This window comes from Acipenser ruthenus, chromosome 18, assembly GCF_902713425.1.
Source record: "Acipenser ruthenus chromosome 18, fAciRut3.2 maternal haplotype, whole genome shotgun sequence".
In the NCBI taxonomy this organism is placed as follows: Eukaryota; Metazoa; Chordata; class Actinopteri; order Acipenseriformes; family Acipenseridae; genus Acipenser; species Acipenser ruthenus.
This window is the reverse complement of record NC_081206.1, coordinates 1,686,861-1,711,341: the sequence shown is the minus strand read 5'-3', so window position 1 is coordinate 1,711,341 and position 24,481 is coordinate 1,686,861. Positions and strand designations below refer to the sequence as shown.

The 24,481-nt window shown below is 44.9% G+C and overlaps 3 protein-coding genes across 6 annotated transcripts in view; 2 read left to right on the top strand and 1 right to left on the bottom strand.

Moving 5' to 3' along the window:
• Positions 1-3,202, bottom strand: part of LOC117421962 (purine nucleoside phosphorylase-like) — a 30,449-nt gene extending 27,247 nt beyond the window's left edge. For both annotated transcript variants that reach the window (XM_058990725.1, XM_058990726.1), the window contains exon 1: positions 3,059-3,202. The gene's annotated coding sequence lies outside the window, so the exon portion shown is untranslated. The remainder of the gene's footprint in view (positions 1-3,058) is intronic.
• Positions 3,203-5,572: 2,370 nt separating this feature from the next.
• LOC131698567 (transcription factor SOX-4-like) lies at positions 5,573-11,759 on the top strand. Its single transcript, XM_058990717.1, has 2 exons — positions 5,573-5,819; positions 6,116-11,759. The coding sequence occupies exon 2, from the start codon at positions 6,213-6,215 to the stop codon at positions 7,308-7,310; it is 1,098 nt and encodes a 365-aa protein (XP_058846700.1). The 5' UTR covers positions 5,573-5,819; positions 6,116-6,212; the 3' UTR covers positions 7,311-11,759.
• A 1,292-nt stretch (positions 11,760-13,051) lies between these two features.
• On the top strand, positions 13,052-24,097 carry LOC117426855 (neurensin-1-like). 3 transcript variants are annotated; one of them, XM_058990721.1, is made up of 4 exons: positions 13,052-13,200; positions 18,603-18,712; positions 22,944-23,138; positions 23,371-24,097. In XM_058990721.1, exons 3-4 carry the CDS (start codon positions 22,959-22,961, stop codon positions 23,770-23,772), a joined length of 582 nt encoding a protein of 193 aa, XP_058846704.1. In that variant the 5' UTR covers positions 13,052-13,200; positions 18,603-18,712; positions 22,944-22,958; the 3' UTR covers positions 23,773-24,097. The 3 variants fall into 3 exon arrangements, with proteins under 3 accessions (XP_058846704.1, XP_058846702.1, XP_058846703.1); XM_058990719.1 differs by lacking the exon at positions 13,052-13,200 and adding an exon at positions 15,985-16,464; XM_058990720.1 differs by lacking the exons at positions 13,052-13,200; positions 18,603-18,712 and adding an exon at positions 20,265-21,001.
• Positions 24,098-24,481: the final 384 nt, after the last annotated feature.

Below are 24,481 nucleotides of genomic sequence, written 5' to 3'. Positions count from 1 at the left end.
ACCAGGAGGTCCCCGGTTCAAATCCCACCTCAGCCACTGACTCATTGTGTGACCCTGAGCAAGTCACTTAACCTCCTTGTGCTCCGTCTTTCGGGTGAGATGTAGTTGTAAGTGACTCTGCAGCTGATGCATAGTTCACACACCCTAGTCTCTGTAAGTTGGATAAAGGCGTCTGCTAAATAAACAAATAATAATATATGTATGTATGTACTTTGTGCAGTTTGCCATTGTTAATTTGGCAAGTCACAATACTTTTCCCGTATTTACAGCATACTATTTAAAATCAATGTTTTTACCCTGCTTTAGCATTTTTGCTTTGTTTTCATTTGCTGTTTATTTGACAGGTGTTTGCCATGTGTGTCCAATTGCGAGCCAAATGGGCGGCCTAGTGCATTTAGCAGCTGATTTGCTTGATACGGTTTGTGAAGCAGTTATTCACTTTATCTGCACTGTTCTCAGTTAGCATAGCGCTGAGTTAAAACAACTGAAATGTCCTAATAAGAAACGGGAGAGAGAAAGAAATAAAGGGGAGATACAGAGAAAGAGAATAGGGAAATAGATGATGAAGCATGCATCAAGTTTCAAATAGGCTACCATGTGTCCATGTGTTAGGAGCTTCAGCCACAGGGCTGCAGCTTAATTACATGTACAGAAAACAATGCAGATTGGTCGTGTCAGTTCATTTACAGAGCTTTATCCAAATCCACATGGAGTTGTGGGCATGAAGCTGAAAATGCACAGAAAGAAAGAATCCCTGATTTATAGAATTCCAAAAAATGAATTGCTGCTGCCTTGTAATTGAAAGGGATCATCGCTTACTGACAAGGTTATGTGTGATTATTAGCATATATTACTGTGCCTGTGCTTAAACAGCCATTCCTCAGTGCAGACACCTCACGCAGCCTCCAGTCACCGGACTGGTTAGCATTCCTCTCACATTCATCAGCTGAAGCTTTTTATATCACCGGGGTCTGCAGGAAATTGGTCTGCTTTACAGTTCCTTGCCTGGATTATTTTACACAAGGCAGGCAAAATAATGCAGAAACGACACAGAAAAAACGAGGCTTCATTCAGTGTTCTTAGGGGGATTAGTCTGTGTTGGTTGCTGTTGCATCGTTAGCTAAGCAGTTAAACAAACAGCCAAGGGGTTTGTGAAGATTCCTGCCTTGTGGATATACTGCCTCAATATAATGCCTATAATAACTTACTCAGCCAACCTCAAATGGTTTGCGGTTTGAGCAACACAGTAAGTGATATTGTGAGACTGATATAAATGTTTTAATTTAAACAAACACGTCTCATGTACATTCCCGGCTGGTTCAGAGTAGACGGAACCTCCTGTTTGATGACATCAGGACCTACAGCTGGCTTGCTGAGGTGATCTTTTCCCATAGGTGTGATCTGAGGTGTCCACAAACCTGAAGCCAAAATACAAACCATACCCGGGCAGTTGGAAGTTGTATTTTATTTAGTTTGTTTGGTTGATGTGCATCAGCACTAAATGAAGCAGCTCCTGCTTGTTCAAAACCCTTACTGATTAGTAACCCAACCAGGAATATCTGGACCCTCAAACCCAAATCAAATTCCTAGTGTTGCTCCCCGCCATTGCTCCCCCGTTACTGGGATACAGCGTTTCCAGGCTCCCTCCTTCACTGCTGTCCAGGAACACGTCTCAGCAGAGCGCAGTGTCCTGCCCTTCAGTCCTAAATTTACTACTAGGAGCTAATGAAAAGATGCAAGCTCTAGCGACAGTGTCAGAGTCGTGCCGGTGATTTGTATGAGGATGTAAAAAAATCTGCATACCCCTCAGTGAAATATTACACTTTCACTGACCTATATTTTATAGCTCTTTACTTTCCTCAAAACATCAATAGATCTATCCATTTTTATTTCTCATTTCCTTGATAAAGGATTTCATGCAGTCAATGCTTGGCTTGGAGTTTGAATATTAATAAGGAAACACATGCTGGGTTCTGAAAGACTTTTTCCATGTACTGGGCTGGTAATGCTTGGCTGGTTCTTCTGTAACTCTCCACATTCTTGCTCAGTTGCTCTTAGCTGGCTTGACACAGGCAAGGTTAATTCTTTAAGTGCTTGGATGGGACCTTCAGTGTTTGATGGGCCAGGTCTTCTTGTAGCATTTGTTTAACTTTCTGATCCATTAAGAAATAACATCTTCAGGTTGGAAGATTTTAATGCTTCACTGGAATAATCCCACATGGTTCTGAAGTCTCAGCTACAGAAAGCACTTTATGGAAAGAATGCTAGTAACTAACATACTAACATAACAATACTAAGAACAAGAACAATAGCAATATTACTACTACTACTACTACTACTACTACTACTACTACTAATAATAATAATAATAACCAGTGCAATGCCCTGCATTATACTGCATGTGATGAAGGGTTTCTATAATATATTGATTGACTGATTGATATTGATTCAGCTGCGATGCAGGGGAGGCATCCTGCCACAGACACCCTCACAGGACTTTGTTCAGTAACAGCCTGTATCAGTCAGACGAAGCTGCAGAGGGTGTCAGGGAGCAACAAAAATCACCATGTGCCGTGCAGACCACTCACACAAAGAGTGTGCTGCATAGGGCAGGTGTCCCATTTTAAAATCACCCAGCCATGTGCCGTGCAGACCATTCACACAAAGAGTGTGCTGCATAGGGCAGGTGTCACATTTTAAAATCACCCAGCCATGTGCCGTGCAGACCACTCTCACAAAGAGTGTGCTGCATAGGGCAGGTGTCACATTCTATGTCAAGTCCTGGTATATATGGACGTTTATTTATTTAGTAAGAGACTTTGGTTTGCATAAGCGCTTCACCACAGGTAGTTCACTGATGCAGTAGAAATATTTTACTTAATATCAGAAGATAAAACAACTGTGAAGTAAGATGAGGTGCTGCTAGAGTACTGGCACTGAACGGAAAGAAACTCAGATGTATGTATTGTTATAAAAAGCATATGCTCTAATACAGACCTACAGTAATCAGCTTGCAGCAGTATCATGCCAAGTACATAAAAAAGAAGGTTTTACTCACATGCTTCCTTTCCAGTCTGCCTCGCCCTGCACGTTTCATTACTTACAGAGTCTCTACTGCTCTGCTTCACAGTATTTGTACAGCCCGGCAAGCTTCACCTCTGCTTGGGCACGGTGATGCTGGCTGGAGAGACGGGCAGAGTCCTGAAACTCTGTAAACCGAGAGAGAGGCGTGCGCAGGAGAGAGGAGCGGAGATCCAGGGGGAGGGAGAGAGAGAGAGAGAGCCTGGCACAGAGAGAAAGGCAGTGGAGAGGGACTGCTGAGACAGTATGCCAAGCAGGATGAGGGCTGTCTGTGAAGCTGAGGACCCGCAGCACAACTTGATGAAGGCAGTCACACCCAGAGGTGAAAGGCAGGGGTGCATGGCTAGTGATTTAGTCTGCTGCACCAGCTAGCCCCCTCCTCTGTTAGACAACGTTTGTACAGGTTGAATCAGCTTAGTAATAAGATGTAAGTAGAGTATAGTGATAGTGTGGAAAGGGAAGAGGGTTTCTTGACCATGGATAGAGGGATTGAGAAAGGGGAACACCTTCCTCTTCACTGGTGAAGCTTCATATATGTATCAGTGCATGTTAGTGGCACTGTTATTCATCTTTATTGATACTTCAGACTTTAAAAGAGTATAACTGAATGCACTGACACAGTAACTGAGTGACCAAATTACCAATTATTGTCTGTCCTGCGCTCTCCTTGTATTTCCCCAAGCAAGTCTTACATCACTGGTAAAGTACAACAATGGAAGCTGCCATCACTTATCTGGACAGTACGGCAGTTAGATGGATTTGTTACCTCAAGGCAACCAGAACTTCGCTGTGAGTTCTAATGCACTGTGAGTTCTAATACACTGAGTTCTAATGCACTGTGAGTTCTAATGCACTGTGAGTTCTAATACACTGAGTTCTAATGCACTGTGAGTTCTAATGCACTGTGAGTTCTAATGCATTGTGAATTCCAATGCACTGTGAATTCTAATGCACTGTGAATTCCAATGCACTGTGTTGTCACATCTCAAGTAAATATTGTGAGACAAACTGCCCCCTGCAATCGCCGACTGCAGACTTGAAAAGCAATGCTTACCATTGTGAACACCGCATTCTAAACACCACCTAAAGAAAGAAACAAAAACACAAACACAAAAATACATCACCTGATCCCCGACCCTCTCCCAGACCTTGCAGGTTCCCAAGATCCCACCAAGCTCACTGGGGTTCTCAGTGTAGTGTCCAGTGGCATTCCTATGACTGAGCTGCATTCAGAACCATATATCATTCCCTGTAAACTGCTACTACTGAGGAAGACGAATGGCTACTGCAGAAATATCATGAACAGCGACTTGAATGCCCAGACACAAGTACAACTATGCCTTGCCCTAAGGGACTATAGTGAAGGATAGGAGTCTGTGTTGATCTATTGATTTTTAAGTGGGACCAACAGTAAACAAACACCATGGTTCTGCATGGGTTACAGTCATGAAAAATACAAAGATCTGCGAGTTAAAGCCATGACTGTAATAATAACACCAGACTAATGGAAGCAATTCTTAAAAAAAAAATACAGACATTATTACTGGTAATAGCAATATAAGTAGCTCAAAATACACCATGCAATATATATGTGTATAATAGAGCACAGCTGATAAGCAGTTTAGTTGCATGGAATCACACAGAAATCTACAGCAAAGCCTTACTGAATAACCTGCCACTGTAAACTAGGACCCCCATCTGTCAAGACAGGACAAGAGAAACTCATTGTGATTCAGGGGCTGTCCAGGTAAGGTCTTTGCTCCACTAGAAATACTTCCCTACATTCCTGAAGCTTCAATGAGCCCCCAATGTCATGCTCAGGACGGCAAGTTCCATCTCTCATGGTTCTGTATGTTTGCTGATTTGCAATGTCTGATAATGACTTGGCACAACTGTATTATTCTTGTGCCAACAATTAGCTCTTAATTGAAATCCAACATTGAAAACTTAAATCACGTTAATGGGAAGGGCTCCAGGAAAAGAGAAACGGGCGACCAGCGGACAGACGCTTCCAGATGCAAAGATAACTCCCGAGCTTGGCTGGACTCTTCTTTAGAATTATTTTTTCCCCCAGCATATTGTCTGCACTTAAGCTCATTACAGATTCTCTATTACTCAATGCCAATGCATTTCAGAAATCCCCATAACCAAACCAAGACTCCTATCTGCTGTCAGGGTGAAAATTCATGACAATCACATTTAGGTGAAACAGCATGTGAATACCACGCTGAAGCAGTATTCACTATACAGTGATGATCAGTGTGTAAGCATCCTATATGCAGTGCACATGTGTTTGTTTTGCACTGTATTCAGTCTTGCAGTAGGAGGGCCTGTTTCAAGCGACTCCAGCTCTGTTGCAGAAACTTTCTCCCCCACATACAGCGTTGAAGTGGGAGGAGCTGGCAGCTCCTCTCAGACAAGGCTGAGCTGCTCACAGGGAGGGTTTATAGGAAGGCAGACAAAGGGGCTGGACCTGCAAAGAGGCTGGAGACAGACAGCAGGCAGAGAAAGAGGCAGGGCTGCACTCACACGCAGACACAGAGGCTGGGACAGCAGGACTAAGGCAGGCACAGACACTGGGGCATTTACATTTCCTCTCTATGCCAGACAACAGTACTTCAGCATCCCCAGTGGATCTCCTGATGCGTTAGAACCCATGCTGGTTCACTGGGGAGGGCACGGACTGCCAGGAGGGTGCATGTTATAAAGACGAGTTCTCCAGCCCTGCTGAGCCACTGGTAAGGTTGCATTGGGTGCATTACTGTGTTTTATTTTACAGATGATGTTACAGATGTCTTAGATGTTTATGTATGAAAATAAAGTAGGGAGAAGAGGTGCTGTGGGCTGCATACTATGTGTTGTGTGGTCTATGCAGAAAGTAAGAGCAGAAAAAAAAGACTGCTCGCTTCTGAAAAAAGAAAATGCATGAAGTTCTTTTCCAGTTTGAATGTGTAAGATACTGAATCACTAAGAGTTTTCATTTGGAGGGAAGCAGGGGTGATGTAATGACATTGAGCTTTTCTTTGATCACCAGGGGCAACTTTCTAATATGAGAAGAGACGGGAGGGAGAGAGGACACGAGCTCGGATACCCCCTGCTTTGCCTTGCTGAGTAGAAACTAGCTGTGCACCATGGTTCAGCAAAGAAGAGAGAAATACCCAACCATGATGGAAAGAGATTTTATCCAGGACGCCTGTGCAGGGCTGAGCAGTGAGGAGGGGGATGATGTTTTCGGAAACGTTCCTCCCAATAAGGACCCCAACTGGTGCAAAACCCCCAGTGGCCACATCAAAAGACCCATGAACACCTTTATGGTGTGGTCGCAGATCGAGAGGCGGAAGATCATGGAGCGGTGGCCAGACATGCACAACGCAGAGATCTCCAAACGACTGGGCAAGAGATGGAAGCAGCTCCCGGACTACGAGAAGATCCCCTTTATCAAGGAGGCAGAGAGGCTGAGGCTGAAGCACATGGCCGACTACCCTGACTACAAATACCGACCCAGGAAAAAGAGCAAGTCTTCCAGACCCTCCAAGACCAGCGAGAAGATGCCCTTGAAGAGCAAGCCATACCCAAGCCGAGCGAACGCAGGCAAGGTGCTGAAAATCAAAACCACTGCTGCCAAACACAAACCCAGCAACCCCCTTAGCAATAACAAGTACAAGAGCTTCGACATGGATACAAGCGAGGATGACACTTTGGATGTCAAGCTGCAGAGCCCCGCTGGGCTCAATGACAATCAGGACACTCTGACCCCAACGCTCCACTCCTATCACCAGCAGATCAGCCAGCCAGCGCCAGACATGGCAGCACCTGCGCAGCCTAAGCTTCCTGTGTCTCCACCCGTCAGCCTTGTCCCCTCGTCATCAGAAGTCAGAGCAGTGAAGTACGCGGGTCAGATCTCTCCTGACCCCGAGCTGACGGAGCACAGGCAGTCAGTGTCCGGCAGGTCCTCCACGCCGGACTCCACCAGCTCAGCCTCCTCTCGCGCCGCGTCGCCTGCTTCTTCGGATGGGGAGCTAGAGGAGGAGATCCTGCATATCATTTCTAACGCAGGCATCAGCAGCGTGCCCCCGGAGTGCTCTTCCTTGGACAAGGATTTCGACGTATTACACGCAAACTCAGGATCCCACTTTGACTTTCCAGACTACTGCACTCCGGAGGTGAACGAGATGATCTCTGGGGACCTGTTAGGACCCAGTATTTCTGACTTGGTGTTCACTTACTGAACCTTACCTGCCTACGTAGCGACAGTAATATTCACCGGTCACGGCAGCGCCATCGACAGCTGTTGCGCTCTGGTGCGGTGCGTTATTTCCTCAATGAGTCCCGTAAGTGCTATTGATTATATGACACAAATTGCCAGCTTTAATTATGACACTGAAAAAAAGATATGAAGATATGTAAAGATAAGGAAAAAGTATTTCCAAGTTCAAGCATTGTGTGAACCATACACAATGAAATGATAGCAAGTGAAACAGGGGAATTGAATCCATAGTTACAGTGAACTCAATTCAAAGCCATAACATACACATGAGTTGCTACGTTGGTGTAAATACATGTATAGTATATGCTCTGTGCTCTTAAGGAGAACATTTGCTATATCCTCACAAACATTCAGTGGATATTTAGGGTGCTTCTCAAGGATGAACAGCAGTGAACCAGCATTAATAAAAGGGCATGGGATTTCAGGGTTACTCTCTTCAGACAGAATGCTAAATTTAAATACAATTGAGGGAGGAGGGGAGCCCTCCTATTCTCAAGTTTGCAAAGCTGATAAGAAAAATAAATGTAGGGTAACACTTAAGCAAGGATAATACATCTATAAACATGTTTAAAAACAACCGGGGACTAATAATGAAATCCTGTGTTACACACACCTAACATGATAACAAACGTTGGATTTGAATTGTAGCCTGACAAAACCTTTGCAGTGTGGGGTGACTACATTCAGTTGGTTCTAAACTGCCGTCTGCATGCTAATATAATCGTCATAAACCTTTAACAAGCTGTTTATAGATGCGTATCGCTGTCAGAATGCTCTGCAAGTCCAGTTAAGTTGAGCGAGAGAGGGAGACCGCCTTTGTGCACAGCCTGTCCTCCACGCTCCCTGTCTGTCTCCTCAGAGACGCTGGTAAAATGCATGTCATGTCTGCAGTCTAGCTTCAGTTGCCTCATCATGCTCATCGGTGAATGGAGAGAAATCTGCAGGCTGCCAGCTGTCTCCATTGACTCCGTCTCGCTCGCTCAGGGATCAATCTCCTGGGTCCTAGTGCCCTATCTAGAACATTCCGTCTGGTGGATAGGCAATGGTGAAGGGAGGAGGGCAGCTGCTTTCTTCTCTGCATACAAGGAAACAGGCCCTGTTTTTTTCGAGTATACAAATCTGAGCACTTATCTTTTTTATTAAGATTAAGGACTAAACAGTTACAAAACTGAAGCTCTACTAAGCATGGGCATCAGCGAATAGTGGTGTGTGTGGATCTTAGGTAGAAGACACCAGACTAGCCAATACTGCAAACAATTACAATTATTATTATTATTATTATTTATATCAGAATTTCTAATTTTTATTTATTGCAGCAGCCAAAATGAAGATAAAAAATAAATACATAAGAAAACAAAACAGAAATTACAAAACTAATACAAAAAGCAATTACTTTTTAAGGTGCAATTGATTCTCACCTACAACCAAACACACCTTATTTAGGAAGGTAATACTGTGAAATCTTGCTGTTGGAAGCTGGTTCAGCCAGTGTGTGTCTTTACTGTGTTGCCTGGACTGGACAATAACAATGCAACAGCACTCTTATTACTGAATGTGAAATGGTGGCCGCTTGCAGCATGGTGATTGTGTATTTACAGTGCAAGGAATACATAACCACACATTAGAGACGCTTACTGTCCAAAAAAATAAATGTACACATAATTAGACAATATTGGACGGAATACATCATGCATAAGGGTGCATCCCAAATATGTGTGGATGCCCTGGAAAGAGCCTGCCAGGGCTGTTTGATAGTAATGCCCGTTCGCACTGTGCCAGTCCTGCAGGACACAGGAATGCCCTGCAATGTCTGAAGCCCCATGAGTTCAAAGCAATATGGCTTTCCTCTGAATATCTAACATGCAACTCTCTTAACAAGTCATGCTGGGGGATATCTCTTGTGTAACTTTCTGCAATCTCAAAACGGCTCTGAGTCCCTAAAAGGAACTTAATACAAAATCACAGAATACAAAAGAGCAGCATAAAGAAAGACACTGGAGCTCCTCCACCGTTTCATCAGCACTCCCACTGACCTTTCAGAGAAACTCTCTGGATTTCAGCAGGAAAGCAGTAATCGTATTCAAAGCCATTCATGAGGTGGTTCCTGCTTCAAAAAGTAATGATGCTTTTAAACCAGGAGACCGTTGACACTTATACAATTCACAGAATAGCCTCGCTTCAGCTTGAGAGCAGCGACCAGAGGAATTCCCAGACTTACTGTATGTTACAAGCTATAACAAATACAGAAGAATTATTATTATTACTGTACTTTCCGAACGTGCATCAAAACGAACAGGAATATTTAAATAAGTAGCCTCTTTGTGTAGCTGTGTTGTTGTATCAATCAGGGCATATCTTTGTTAAATTTGTAGACGGCTGGAGTCACCGCTCAGAACAGCAAGTGACAGATACTGGTCAAATATTTCAATGCAAAACGTCACTAAAACAATACTGTGCTGCAATAAAGTGTTCGAAGCCCATGCAATGGTAAGCTGTATTACACAGCTCCTGTCAGAGGCCCTCAATCACACTCCGCAGACGCGGCAGACAGACAGACAGACAGCAGCTCACAGCTCTGTTACCAAACCAAGCACCAGCAGTTTGCAGCTACCGGACTCAGGAGGACATTAATCAAGTCATCGTTTTTTTGTTTTGTGTAGAACACGTAGCTTGTTAAACAATGTGCTGTTTATGGCTATGTGTCCGAGGTGTAGAATATGAAACTATTAACGTAGCCTCTGCTAGTGTTTCTCTCCAAAAGAGTTTTAAAAGAAACCTTGAGAAAAGAAAACATGAAGCTAGTTTACTGTCGTTGATGTGATAAACTTACTTTCTAATCACCCTATATATATATTTTATGAAAATCCGTAATAACTCAAATACGACAGATGTTTCCCAGATGGGCTAAAATAAATGATTGTCAGTGTTATAAAATAAAAACTGCATATGAATTAAGCCCCCCATCTGGTCGGTGCCTCCCACTTGCCCCGCTGTTTTGATTAATAGGGCGTCCGCAGATGGAGACACAAGCACGAGAGAAACGTTGCTTTCATGCGTAACACTTCAAGTGCGACACCTCAGAGACCGAGCCATGCCCAGCACGTCTGGCAGCTCTCCATCCAATCACATGTGCGTTTTAATATTACCACTGTGATTCATCTGAGAACTAGACCTCGGCAATGAGAATGACAAGATCAAGTGACGTTGTGTTCTAACCATTTTTGATTTTATCATACAGAGGAACAGAAAACAAAAAACGTTGGATCACATTACAGATTAAACAGCCAAAATCCAGCCACGGTGCCTGCATGCATTGTACACAGGTTAGCTGCTAGAGCTCTGGGCAGGACTTTGCGTTGTTGCAGAACAGCATCTGTGTGTGTTTGTATCAGCTGTGTTAACTCCAGACTACTGACGCAAAGCATCTGTTTCCCTACTCTGGGAAGCTGCTGTATAAAAAAGGTGCATCCGCTTGGATAATATAAGCTGTTCCCAGGTACGTCAGGGAATACACATGTGCAGAGAATTCAGGACCCCCCCCAGAAACATTTACATTGCTCTATTAAAATAACTTACGACATCTGGCCACCAGACAGCGCCAAGTTCTAAGCAAACATTCTGTTAGAGTTCCAGGGGAGTTATGAGTGCAGTACACAGTGAGTGATTCACATATTCTAGAATCGCTCATACAGTGCAGTCACAATGTAATTAAAGCAGCTGACAGAATGTTGTTCCCAAACAAGCCCCTGTCTTTGTAGGTACAGAGCAGCTGTGGTGAAGGAGCAGGAACTGTTGGTAGTTACCCATTTATTACAATGTAATTAACTGGCTAGTCCTGCTCTGTGATCTCAAGTGTTACAGCCCATTATAGATTGTGGCATTACTGTCCTCCCAAAGCAGAAACCCTTGCTTAATAATTTAAAATCTTGCAAGATTTTTTCTCATCAGGAAATGCTTTTTCCCTTTTCAAGTTCAATCTCTGACAATAGGCCTAATTCAGTGCATGCGACAAACACAATCAAGGAGGCACATACAACTGAAATGTCACAAACAACAGACCTCATACAATTCATGGCTGTCTGACCTGCAACATTCTGCACAGAGCGCTCAGCGCTAGCACGGTATGTATGGTACATTTTTGTATCACACACTTTTTTGCATTACAGCCAGCCAACCCGTTCGAATCGCTCTGTGTGTGCAAGGCAGTGGAAGTGTGTTTTTTTAATTTCTTCTTTTGTCTTTTTTTGTAGTAGGCACTGCTGTGTAGACAGCAGCTTTGTAAACAGGAATGAAAAGCACTTTGTTTTGTAAATATGTAGAACTGACAGATGAACTGCCCTGATCATTTTTGTTATAGTGCTTGGTATAGTGGGACTCCGTCACTGAATAAAACGTTCTGGTCCAAAGCTAACTCCTGGTCTTTCTTATTGATTGTACTACACACGATACAGTGGGTCCTTATTCCTAAAACACTACCTCGCTTTACATTTAAAGACCCTTCACTTAAACCCCTTGCTAACCCTAATCCTAACCCTAACTCTAACTCTAGCCTATAATCTTATCCTTTACCCTCTAATCCTTATCCTAACTCTAATATGCAACCCCAAGCCCAGATGTGTAAACCCTGCCATGTATACAAGTGTAATACTGCAGTAAAGCCGAAGGGAATCATGTGAGATGAACCATACTGTAAGTCAAAGTAAATGCTTGGAATAAGCTAAAGAAAAGCATGCACCAGGATACTTTAATGGACTCTGATGTCCTGGAACATAACATTGATCTCTGCACGTGAGGGAGGCTGCGTGTCCCGAGAGGAGAGAGCGGTTTCACCTCTTGTGAATGTGAATGTGATTGAACGGAACAGGCTTCACGGATGCAGCACCACATTTATCTCCATGAGTGTAGAAAGAGCCTAATTACTTGTGAGAGGCTGAATTGCAATCCGTATCAGCCTGGGAGATCGATTGCACTGAAGAGCGTCTCTGCGGATATTGATACAGTTGAGTTTCAATGAAGGGCAGAGACAGGGCTGGACAGAACGCAGTGGAGCACACATGACCCCCTGCGAAAAAAAATATAAACCACTGCAGGAGAAGCTGCCGGAGCGATCGCAGCTCAATGCAGTCACTTTCTTAACATCTACAACACTACAGAGCAGACATGTAGGAAACATTCAAAGGTGCAGTGCTCTGATTAGAGCTCTGATTTCTCCTAAAGCAGTCGAGCAGCAAGCTGTGTTATGGGCAATTCACCATCCGCCTGAACCTAACATGTAAGCAATCCCATGCCTTGGGACAGCCAGTTAACCCCTTTCTTTTACGACAAGACAGTGAAGAAGAGAGATCACTTTAAATCACCCGTCTGCAGGAGAAGCCAGTGTTCAGTCCAGGCTACACGTTCAGTCAGTATTCAGAGTACAGAAAAAGTACCAGCATATCCAACATGTCTTTGCTTGAATGGTTTAAGATGCTTCCTGCACGTACAATAGAAGGCTTTCTGCATGTTATCTATCCATCGCAAATGTAGCAAGATCATGTTTTTGTTCTTGCTTGGAAGGATATGTCTCCCGCACAAACAGCTAATTGCGTCAGACGTTTCCCTATCGTGCCTCTGATCAGGTTTCCTGTACAGTATGCCGTGCACTGATTGCATCTTCCATTCTGACGTCAACCCGCTCCCTCAGAAACACACAACTGGCTGTGATTGAGTGTCCCTGAAGTACTTCCATACAAACCTGTATTGGTTGCAGATTAGGACTGGACAATACAAGATGAATTGGACACACACCGAGAGAGATGAGATGAGAGGATGCAGATTTGAATATATGCTTTCATCATTTTAAACTGATTAAGGTACAACATTTCATTTAATTCAATTCAATTCATTGATTAATCTGCATTCATTTGAACCCCTGATATAAGCATAGACAACTAACAGCTAACTGTTAGGGCATTTTTTTTTCACTGGGCACTAAGAAAGTGGCTTGGCATGCATCTGTGCACACGTGTGTGTGTGTGTGTGTGTGCGTGTGTGTGTGTGTGTGTGTACGTGCGTGTGTGTGTGTGTTTGTGTGTGTGTGTGTGTGTGTGTGTGTGAGAGTGTGTGTGTGTGTGCGTGTGTGTGTGTGTGAGAGTGTGTGAGTCAGGGAGACACTTTGGCTCTCTAATAATAAACTCAGAATGAAAGCACATTTAAAAGGATGCCAAAGAGGATAATGTAGGATTACTTGGAATGATCCTTAGATTATTAATTAGCTTTGGTGAAGTTTACCCCAGTCGACACTTTCAGAAAGGTGAAATGCATCGACTAAACAGCGAGGCAGGAGAGTGGCAGGGTCCACTTTTCTATTTTCTATTCTTCAGCAGATCCCCTTAATGAATAATACATCACAGCTGAGCTGGGTAAGCAGACAGCCCTCCTAACACCCTGTGTTTAATATAGACTGTCTCAGTGTGCAGGCCCTCTGTAGCTCTGAGACTGAAGTTTTTTTTTGCTGTGTATCCCTTTGATCGAGGAGGCCGTGAGAGAACTGCACTCCTCCACATTCGCTGCCATAACTCGCCATTTTTTTTTTTTTAAGACAGCTGCTGAAGGAGAGATTAGTGTTAGTAAACTGCAGAGGCATTTCCTTCACAAGAAGATCAATTAAAGCAGACTAATTGCTCCAATTATGCAGCGATAAACAGCTGATTTGATTACAGCTGGAAGAGTCTGACATTCATGGTGAAGGCAGGTCAGTTCCTCAGGATCATCCAGTGAGGCTCTTCTCTCTGCTCTATCTCCTCCTTCTGAAAAAGGAATTGCGTTTGACACCCGCCTCAGTGGCATCATCAGGGCTTATCGGAGGAATTTTTAACATTCACTGGGAATTCCTCAGCATGACTTTATTACCTTTCTGTCCATGAAAAGAAAACACCAGGTCCCTAAGGTGAATGGTCCCAGAGTACCGAGCATCATTTACAGTATCTTCTGTGCATCTGGTCTGTGCCTTACACTATTCATTCAATGATCACCATTAACCAACACCAGAAATGCATTAATGGAAGTGACTGGACAGACAGGGCTCTCAATTCACGCACGGTAGGTTCTTGTGACTTAGCAAAGTTCTAATGGTTTTAAGAAAGTGACAAGCAGTGTGACAGTCTGCTGCCCTCTTATATAAAAACATTCACAAGCCCAGCACTTTTCCACATTAATATTCTCTGAATGTCTGTCTGTGCAAGCCCAGCCTCCCTCTCTCTCTCTGTGGCATCAGGATTATAACAACCAATCTGGCACATTTGAATACAGCTTGCTGCTGGCACTGACCCGTTTTTCTCAAACTGACCTCACACTGTCTGCGCTTGGCTAGCAAGCTCCTTAATTGCATTTTTAGCTCAATTAATAAGAAAGTAGTTTTTTGTGCTGTTGTTTTCATTTGAGAGTATTGTACAGCTTGTGCAGATTCCATCTGCTTCTCGGGTGGACCCGAATGGAATATGGAGCCTCACAATGCAGAAAGCTGCATGCTGTATTAGGGCTGCAGTAAATGCTGCTGCACAGACATAGAAAAGGCAACAGAACCCTGATTAGAAGGTTGAAGTTAACATTCGGAGCTGCACAGGAGCGTGCTTACCCAGGCAATGCCCTGGAATCACAGTCTCTTTGCAGCTAGAAAACCGGTAAGCAAGACTGGAGCTTCACTACAGCATTGGACAGCAGCTGAGCACTGTTATTTTGTGCCAATATGCGTTGCCTTTATTGATTAATCTAATGAACTGGTAACACATCCAGACAGCGGAGTAATTGATCGAGGATCTGAAAGTGCAGGGTGGCATTACTCAGTGACTCCGCTCTGTACAAAACCAACACCCATTGACCTGCTGTTCTTGTTTCACATTCACATGGACCCCCAGCCAGCACTTAGGATGTCACACAGGGGTTCTCAAGTAGTTATTGATACGTTTGGAATGTAATCTGCCCCCCGGCTGTGACTCCTGCTTATCCTATGAGCCACGGGAGCCTTTTTAAAGAAATGATAATAATAATAATAAAAGCATTACTCCATTTGAAAGGAGACAGGGTCATCATGATATATATATATATATATATATATATATATATATATATATATATATATATGGATTCTTTAGATATGCCAGCCATTTCATAAATGTCAGATTAATATTAAATGGAAAGCACCACTGAAGCCCTTGCAAGTGAATTAGGATTCAGCAAAGTAATTCTGTAATGCTGTTTGTGCTGCCCGAGACTGAGCGGCGACACTGATGTGAAGCATTGCCTTTCCACTTGTGTAGGGTCAATATCACCATACAGCTCCGATGCTAATGGCACGTCTAAAACCTGCAATGCTGCTGTTATTCTGAGTCAGCTTTACTAAGTCTCCCGCTGGCTTGCGTCTGTGGAATCCTAGAGGGACCCTCCTAATCCCTCTCACTCCTGCAGATTTGCCTCATCCCTGAATAGATTTAACTTTAGAAATGCAGTGTTGGGATCAGTTTAATTTAAGACCATGAAAACTGATGCCCTGATTTCTGATTCCGCTCAAATGTCCCTGTAATTCAGCAGAGGAAACAGGAATATTCTGTTATACAGAACATTACAAACTACTAAAAATAAACTGTTATAACATTAGCCAGTGTGTGCATGCGTGCGTGTGAGTGTGTGTATGTGTAGTGGTGTGTGTGTGTGCGTGTGTAGGGCTGCGTGCGTGCGTGCGTGTGAGAGAGTGGTTTCTAGGACAGTTTGATAACTTTCATCAGGCTGCTAGTCCCAAACAACCCCAACACTGTTTGGATCAAGCGTTTCTTATATAACTGCAGCAGAGCAGCATTGTGAGACCCAGCAAAAGCACAAGACAAGTGAAGCTCCCACAACTATTCAGCCCACACACAGCAGCTTGAATCCACTAAGCCAGCGTGTCAGCTGCAGCTTCTCAGAAGAATGTGTCCCAATGGGAGGACAGTTTCAATAAGGCAGCATGGAGCTCCTGGAGACTCACCTGTCTTTATAAGCTTTGTAACCCCACTGTCTCCTACGGGGGCTCCAGAAACCCCAGGGGTCCCAGGTCACTTACCAGGGATCCCGGGTCACAGTAATGTGCAGCTGACAAACAGGTAAGTGACTTTGAAAACTTCCAGCAATCTACAAAGGGAAATTCAAATGCACACGGGCTGCTCTGTATAGGAATACATGCTCTGTTAAATGAGGGCCTGTTCAGAGTGAATCACGTCTAGTATTAGGGTTGGGGTTGTATAGGTGTGTACTACATATTAGTTCAATACGAGCTCCATGTCATATATTGGTTGAAATTGCATTTTAATTGAATTTACTGGCATTTGCTATAAAGGTTGCATTCGCAAAAGTATGTTTTACATATGGCAGGTGTTTCAATTTGTTGGTCCAGCCCCTCTGTATGTCTGCATTACCCAGAGCTGGCTACACATGTCATGTGTCTTTCCTTTTAAGAGCAGGGCCTACAGTATCATGAACAATATTTATTGATCATTTTTAGATCATTTTAAGCTACTGCTGAATAACTGAGCTGGGTGTTATTTAAAAACCTTTGACAGTGTTGTGCTAAACCATGTATTCTGATGGAGAAGCTGCAAACAGATTGATACTAGATGAACATAACCTATAATATCGGGGTGTAAATGAATTATTTTAAGATCTTAAGCCTCTTAAATGTGAAACCAGGTCAAAGATTACAATGTGCATTTAGTAGAAGGGATTATTAGATTCGATATTTTAAATTTATTTAACAGTTCATTTTTTGCTACCTGCAGCAGCAGAGTCACTGAGCGTGGCTCTTCATTCCTGAGCAGTGCTTGGACTGTGTGCCTGCAGACTGAGGGCCATCGCTCCAGCAGTGCCGATGCACAATAAATAACCTGCAGACCTCAGAGCGATGCTCCTCTCTGTGTTCAGTGCTAGACTTCTGCAGCCTGCACTCCTCTGGCACAAGCAGAGTTAGTGCCAGCTGCTCTGACTCTCAGTAGGGCTGTGATGTCACACTGCTGTCACGACAGGACGTGTGTCACAATGCAGTCCCGATGAGCTGCATGTCTGACGCACAATAACATCACATATACAGTATATATATAGATTACATTGCTGCCACACCACAGCGTGTGAGTTTTCAATTCCTTTGACTGCAAAGGCCTGAGCAGCTGGAATAACTTGACCTCTGACCTGCATGTCTAAAGGAATAAGCAGTTTCTCGAGGAGATGATCCTCGCACACTGCTAGGCAGAAGAACATATTAATGCCCAGTACAGCAGTGCACTATTGTAGGAGTCGCTCAGTCTGCAGTAAACACGCCTGGCTAACGGGTTAAAGACGCTGGAGCCCAGACTGCAGGTGTAGATAAGGACTGCAGGGAAGGGGATATGAATGGGGTAGCTTAGCAGAGGAGCTTGAATGCTCTCAGAGATAGGAACAGGAAACAGACTGCAAAGAGCAAGGAAAGACTGCAGCTTTCCCTCGCCACCAGCACAGACTCACTGGTGTACTTTTTTAATGGAAGGGTTGCTAAACAAGTCTATTCATGCACATTTAACTGCAAACAAACCTTTCAAAATACAGGAATGAGACAAATCAAAGAGTGGTACTGCTTTGTATTGACAGAGAAGTCATGCTTCAGTAATTATTCATTGTCACTAAAAACCCTTCTCATGTGAAACATTAGGGGAACTATAATATTCTTGGTGTGCTCCGGAATGCAGGATCCTACAATGCTTTTAACGCACAGGTTATTTAAAGAATAAAGATTCATGTTCACAAAACTGATTGTGTGTTTCTTAGCAAAACCAGGCAGGGATCAATTGAAAATAGTCCATTTTTGCACCAGAGCGAGGAGTCTATTGATCTCTTCGGGGCTCTATTTACTTTGGATTAAATGTATCAATACTGTGGTGGCCTCAGCCGTGCTGCGCATTAGAGCTCCATTCATCAGACAGTCCCTACAGCACAGCATGCACTTCTGTCTAAGACAACAGCACTCCCTACAGGTCATACATGATATTGCAGCCTCTGTGTGCTTTACTCTGGAAAGGAATCTAAATTCGTTTCATTTTGCATGGATGCCTAGATTGTGTCTGGACTGCTCGTTGTAACAGATTCTCCTTGCACATTGCTCTTTGGTGGCCTGGCCGCATTGTCTCCTGGCTTTCAGACATCGCTGAGCTCCTGAGTTAGCTTTCTTGTTATGTTTGGATTGCCCACTGAAACTCCCCATGTTCATCTTCCACAGGTCTGACTATCTGTCCTGTCCTCTCCAGATTGACCTCTCTGCAGGATGCAGTAACAGGTTCTCCGGAAGAATTTCTCAATATTAAAAGCATCGCTCAGCCTCTTGAACAGGTGTGTGTGTGTGCGTGTGGTCCTTATGTGCTGTGATAGGGTGGCGGTGTTCTGTATTAATAATACGACTCCATATTTTCTGCATCTCCCAGACAGACGAGGAGAAACAAAGACAAGCTCTCTGCTGATTTAAGATTTTTCGTCTGTTACAGCTGAAAATTGAAAAGGAGATCTCCTCACATTCATCACTCACCCTGGTGTGGGTTGCTAAGAGATGAACTAGGGCAAGTTGATCTGAGTAAGCTATGAGTCATATTTTATGAGAAAACTCAGAGGCGCGCAGAGCAGAAGGTATTCAGCAAACACTGGGCAGCCTTTCCTGCTCTTCTGTGCTCTTGTATTCGTCCCCGAACCCCAAGGCTTTACATCTTTCTAGTGCACTGACCCTGCCCCCTATTCCTGTGTCTGTTTGTTTTTTAAAAAGTCAAATATATTCAACACAAGGGATCAATGACAATGAAAATGCATTTTTGCAGCGTGTTTAAAACGAGACACAGTTTCATGCTCACTGAAACAACAGGTGTGGTTACAAGAACCCCATTTGAGTCTCAATAGACCAACGTGAGTGTATTAAAGGGCACACGAAACCATACGTTAAGTGTACAGACTTGGAAGATAATTAGCCATGTGCACATTCGGTCTATATATGAGACCTGACACATGGTATTTCACGGATTTCACATGTGCATTTATGAAATCAGCCAACCATTCATGCAAGCCTTCAGCAATAAGGGAATCCGTATGTATCAGTCCAGTGGTGCATGCTAGTGATTGTGCAGGGCTTCTCCTGAATTAGGAGGCCATGGTGTATCTGGGGATTCACTCTGTCTAGACGTCTAGAGGCAGGACCAGCCCAGTCTGTCAATCCCCCATGTCCGCATTATGAAACTACAGCCCCCCCCGGGAACACGTCAATAAGCATTGTGCCGTGCACACGTTTTCAACCTGCTGTCGTCTGTGTTTTAATAAAAACGAATGAAAGGTAAGGAAAATAATTAGATGAATAACAGAATCCTCCTGCCCTGTGATATTCAATGCATAAAGACAAGTGCCGGGGGGTGGGGGGGGATAGCCTAATTAGCATTTACATTGCAAATGCTAAAGGTTAATTTGAAAGAACTCAACTCATTACCGTGCAGTTGAGCTTTGCAGAGCTCTCCTTTGTTCAGCAGCCTCTCCCTGCCTGCGCTGCAGCTGCTGAGCTCTCCAATGTGCCAGTCAGCCGGCTGGGCTGCTGAACGGGACGCTCTGTACCGCCGCTGGTTGCGAGACAGCAGGGTGTTTTGTTCGAATGGAAAGCAAGTTGATTCAAAGCATCTCACAGTAGCAGCCTGTGCCTTCCTAGGAGAGGCTTGGCAGCACGTTGCAAGGTGGGAGTGATGAACGTGTCTGTCTCAAACACCCTGCAATGAGCTTATAGAGCCGGGGCTGACGTGTTCTGTAACATATAAAAGCTGCATCTCCCTGCTGTATGTCTGAAGACTGTGAAAAAAAAAAGATTCCTCTATGTGCCATTCTGAATACTTTGCTGCAGATTACCAGCCCAGCTCACTGCCACTGACTCTGTGCTGCCCTGGCTCCACCGTATTGACGGTGTTATGGCAGGTGTTTCTGATTCTTCAACCCCGCAGGTATGAACAGGAAGCACTTGAACTTCAGTAAGCTCACCCGTCTGATCCCTGCTGACGAATGCAGAGGAGATCCAGTCTCCCTGTCACTATGGCAACACGTTCAAGGTCAACACTAAATTGGTTTCAGCCTTCCGAGTGAAGGATACACACCGAGAAACCTCATCTTCCAAACGTCTGTCTTCACAGAAAGCAGAGCACGCTGGTGGGGATTTCTAGCTGCAGTGGAAGGAGAGTATCCCGGCAGACTAACACAGAGCTGGGAGTGCTGGTGATGCGGTACAGCTCTATTATATGAGCCTGGCCAGGTCAGCGCACTTTCCTATTGTAAATCCTTCCACAGATACTGATGAGCAAACCCGCTGCGCCACCTTGTCCTTGAGATGCTGTCTCAGTGCCAGACAGACCTGCAGCTGGGATGCTTGGGAATGCTCTCTGATTCAACGTGCTGCTGCTGCAAGTTTCTATGAGATGAAGAGGGCTGGTCAGGCTCTGGTCGGCTCCCAGCATCCTCTCAAAAACAACCTGGTTGCCGAGCAAAGGCTGATTTATACACACACAGAGACACACACACTCGCACACACTGGCAGCATTGATTCTGCTGGGTCAATTCAGCAGAGACTCGCTCAATAACAGCAGGAAACCTGTCTGACTACAACAGGTAAGCAAGTCCTCTTTCCTTTCTTCTCATGTTTAAAATGCTCTGCATGGGCATATCAGGGCGTAGGTAAAGATGTTTCTAAAGAAGCTGTGGAAGAACCCAACACCGTGCTTTTGCATCTGCTGGGCACTTCAGCAAAGACAACAAGTACACAGGAGTGTGTGCTGAAGAGAGGTGCTGCTCCACACAGAGAGGAGTACGTGTGACTGTGGATGTCTAACTCTACCAGGGGTGGAATACAAGCAACAACAATGTTCATCTCGGTACCTCCTTTTCAGACCTGGCTTGTGGAGGTTTGGAAAGAGGTCTGAGGCTAGGAAGAAATAACATGGTACAGCACATAGCAGATCCGGATCTGGTTTCCGTGGATTTGCACTGCACTCGGAATGCTAATCGATATTTGATTATTTCTGTGAGGGGCACAGCATGTACTCTGTAACAGGTGTATCATTCTTTTAGAGAGATTAGTCATTTATTCATGAGCCTTCTGTGCCTTAATAATTATTCAGATGTATTAATCATATGGATATTAATATGTACAGTACTGAGACAGAGGCTGTTCAGAGGGTATACCAGCCTCTCTGCAGCACAGAGCAGAGAGGCTGTTCAGAGGGTATACCAGCCTCTCTGCAGCACAGAGCAGAGGGAGGCTGTTCAGAGGGTATACCAGCCTCTCTGCAGCACAGAGCAGAGGGAGGCTGTTCAGAGGGTATACCAGCCTCTCTGCAGCACAGAGCAGAGGGAGGCTGTTCAGAGGGTATACGAGCCTCTCTGCAGCACAGAGCAGAGGGAGGCTGTTCAGGGGGTATACAAGCCTCTCTGCAGCACAGAGCAGAGAGAGGCTGTTCAGAGGGTATACCAGCCTCTCTGCAGCACAGAGCAGAGGGAGGCTGTTCAGAGGGTATACCAAGAATGTATCTATTAAAAACGCTGGATGAGAAATCAGCAAGGCCTTTACTGGGCTGTGTTAGGACCTCTGCGCAGGAAGCATATCCATAGCACCCCTCTGCACATCCCTGTGTCATACTTGCATTGTCAGCAGCATCTTGTGAACCACTCACATTAAGCTTGGTATGGGCATCCCCACATGTTCAGATGGTGTCCAACATTTGCATGAACTCCTATCTCTAATCTAATGATGGTTCATACTACAGGACGAACTTAGATGAGACTCTGCAAGGACGTTACTCCAGGTACTGCTAATGCACCGTGGGTCTCAGCCACTGGAACCTGACTGGCATTGAAGGCTATATCTTGTGAAGCCTTCATCAGGGGTACTGATTAACAGCTCCTGATCCCTGGCTGTGCCTGCAGGTCACAGTCTCATAACTGTGTCTAAGTGGCTACATTACAGAGCAGGATGGAAAAGAGATCGTTTGGATGACTTCAAAGCAGCTCAGCGAAGATCAAAACTTGTGCTGGGCTGCGTGAGAAAGCATTTCTGCTGTCTCATCTGAAGCTCTTTTGTTACTTGGTGTAGGCATGTTATTATTATTATTATTATTATTATTATTTGAATGAGCGCAGCACTGGAGATGTAATGAGAGCTGCGCTTCACCCTGTATGACTCAGACGAGCCTCTCTCTTGCCAGTCCTGTTTTTCACATTCCCAAAGCGTTTGCTGTCTGCATCCTGAGTGATGCTCGCTTGCTGTTCTCCCTATCCTGTGCCGCTGCTTATTATACAGACGGAATTCTCCTCGCGGCCCCACCAGCACAGAATGAGATTCGCGATGACATTTTGCAACAGAAATGCACACATTGCCGTAAGTAATTGCTGAGCACATACATGGTCGCTGCCAGTTGCTATAGGAACCAGACCCGCGGAACACTGAAAGGTATTCCTGGGAGCACTCAGGGTTCAGTGTTAGGGCTTTCCCTAAGGATTATTTAAGGGATTTCGTGTGGTCCAGTTGATAACTAGGACATTTCTTTCCCTGCAGTTTCTTCCAGGATCCATGGCAGCACGTGGTGACCAGTCTGGGATGTGGGGTACAACGGCAGGCCAGCGGTTCGGCGTGCGCTCCTACCTGCACCTCTTCTACGAAGACTGCGCCTTCTCTCAACCCAAGGAAGATCCAGAAGAGCCTGAGGGGACTCTGTCATCCTGGGCCAGCTCCCACCCCCTTCTCTGGAGGGTAGGACGCTGACACTTAAAAATGCACGATTGTGGGTGTGGATGTGTTATCACGGTTTCATGCAAACGTATTTAACAATAAGAAACTACGTGCATAGTTTACTGCTCAGCGCACACACACGTCATACCCTTTCTGAAATCACTGGCATGTTCCGATCCCCATGTCTTGCTCACGGCTCGTTTGCTCAGACCATATAAAGCATGTGACAGGTTTGGTTGCTGTGTCCCTGCAGGCCAGTCTCACCACAGGGATCCTGGTTCTCCTGATGGGAGTCGTGGCCCTGGGCATGGGGCTCCTCGTCCCCCCGAAGATCGAAGGCTTTGGGGAGGGAGAGCTGCAAGTGGTGGACCAGCAAGCCATCGAGTACAACCAGGCCCTGGAGCGCTGCGCCCTGGCTGGGGGGATCCTGCTCACGCTGGGGGGCACGGCGCTGCTGGCCTGCGTTCTTATCTGCCCGCTCCACAGGGTCCTGGAGAAACCCAAGGGTGAGGACGCTCAGCATCTCCTCCTGAGGACGGGAGGACACTCGGAACCCAGATCCAGAGCCTCAGTACCGACCGTGTCCTCTCTCGATTCCAGACTCCCCGTCAGCCTGGCTCACATGCAGAACATCCAGCCCAGACCCAGATCATGAACCCGGCTTCGCTGAACTCCTTCTGCGTTCCAGTGCGGCACAACTTTGCCTCCAAGATGCCATTGTCTGACAGGCCTTTCGTGAAAGACTTTTAAGCCGTCCCTTAACTGAACTTTCTTTGCTGAGGGCAATCGTCCTGTGCGTCGCTGTGTCATTGTTCCTGTAAGGTTGGCTTTGTTTCCGTCTGCTGCCTTATTTGTATTAAAAGCAGTTCACATGACTCTGTGTTTTCTTATCAGCTCCTCCCTGGTGTCTCATCTCTCTCTTTCCTTTAAATACAAATATCTTTCTCAGCAACACAATTTGTAATATCTTTATATGTTTCGCAGAGCTGAGATGATAATAATTCTCTTGTTGCTTTCTAAGCATAATCAAACCTGCTGGAGCAGGAGAATAATTTGATTAAATGTCCAGTATTGGAATCCCTGCCTCTATAATGCGTGTGGATGAATGCCCATTCCTATGACTCGTGCACAGCAGTATTTCACCATCACATGCCTGTAGAAAGCCTGGTTTGTATTGCGTGTATTGCGTGTATTGGAATGTCATTACGCAACAGTAATGAGATTCCAAAGCAGTCAGAGGGGGGCTTGCAGCACTTTTAATGAGGGACCATTCAAGGTCAAATCACAACACTAGCGCCTGGCCTCTCTCTTCATTGCAATGCAGTGAAGAAGTAATGCTGCCACAATACGCTCCATCAAAGATA

Bases quoted from the DNA above. Each gene is read 5' to 3' on its own strand.
- LOC131698567 (XM_058990717.1), top strand. From the start codon at position 6,213: ATGGTTCAGCAAAGAAGAGAGAAATACCCAACCATGATGGAAAGAGAT.
- LOC117426855 (XM_058990721.1), top strand. From the start codon at position 22,959: ATGGCAGCACGTGGTGACCAGTCTGGGATGTGGGGTACAACGGCAGGC. The intron at 23,139-23,370 runs GTAGGACGCTGA...GTGTCCCTGCAG, and splicing joins CCCACCCCCTTCTCTGGAGG to GCCAGTCTCACCACAGGGAT.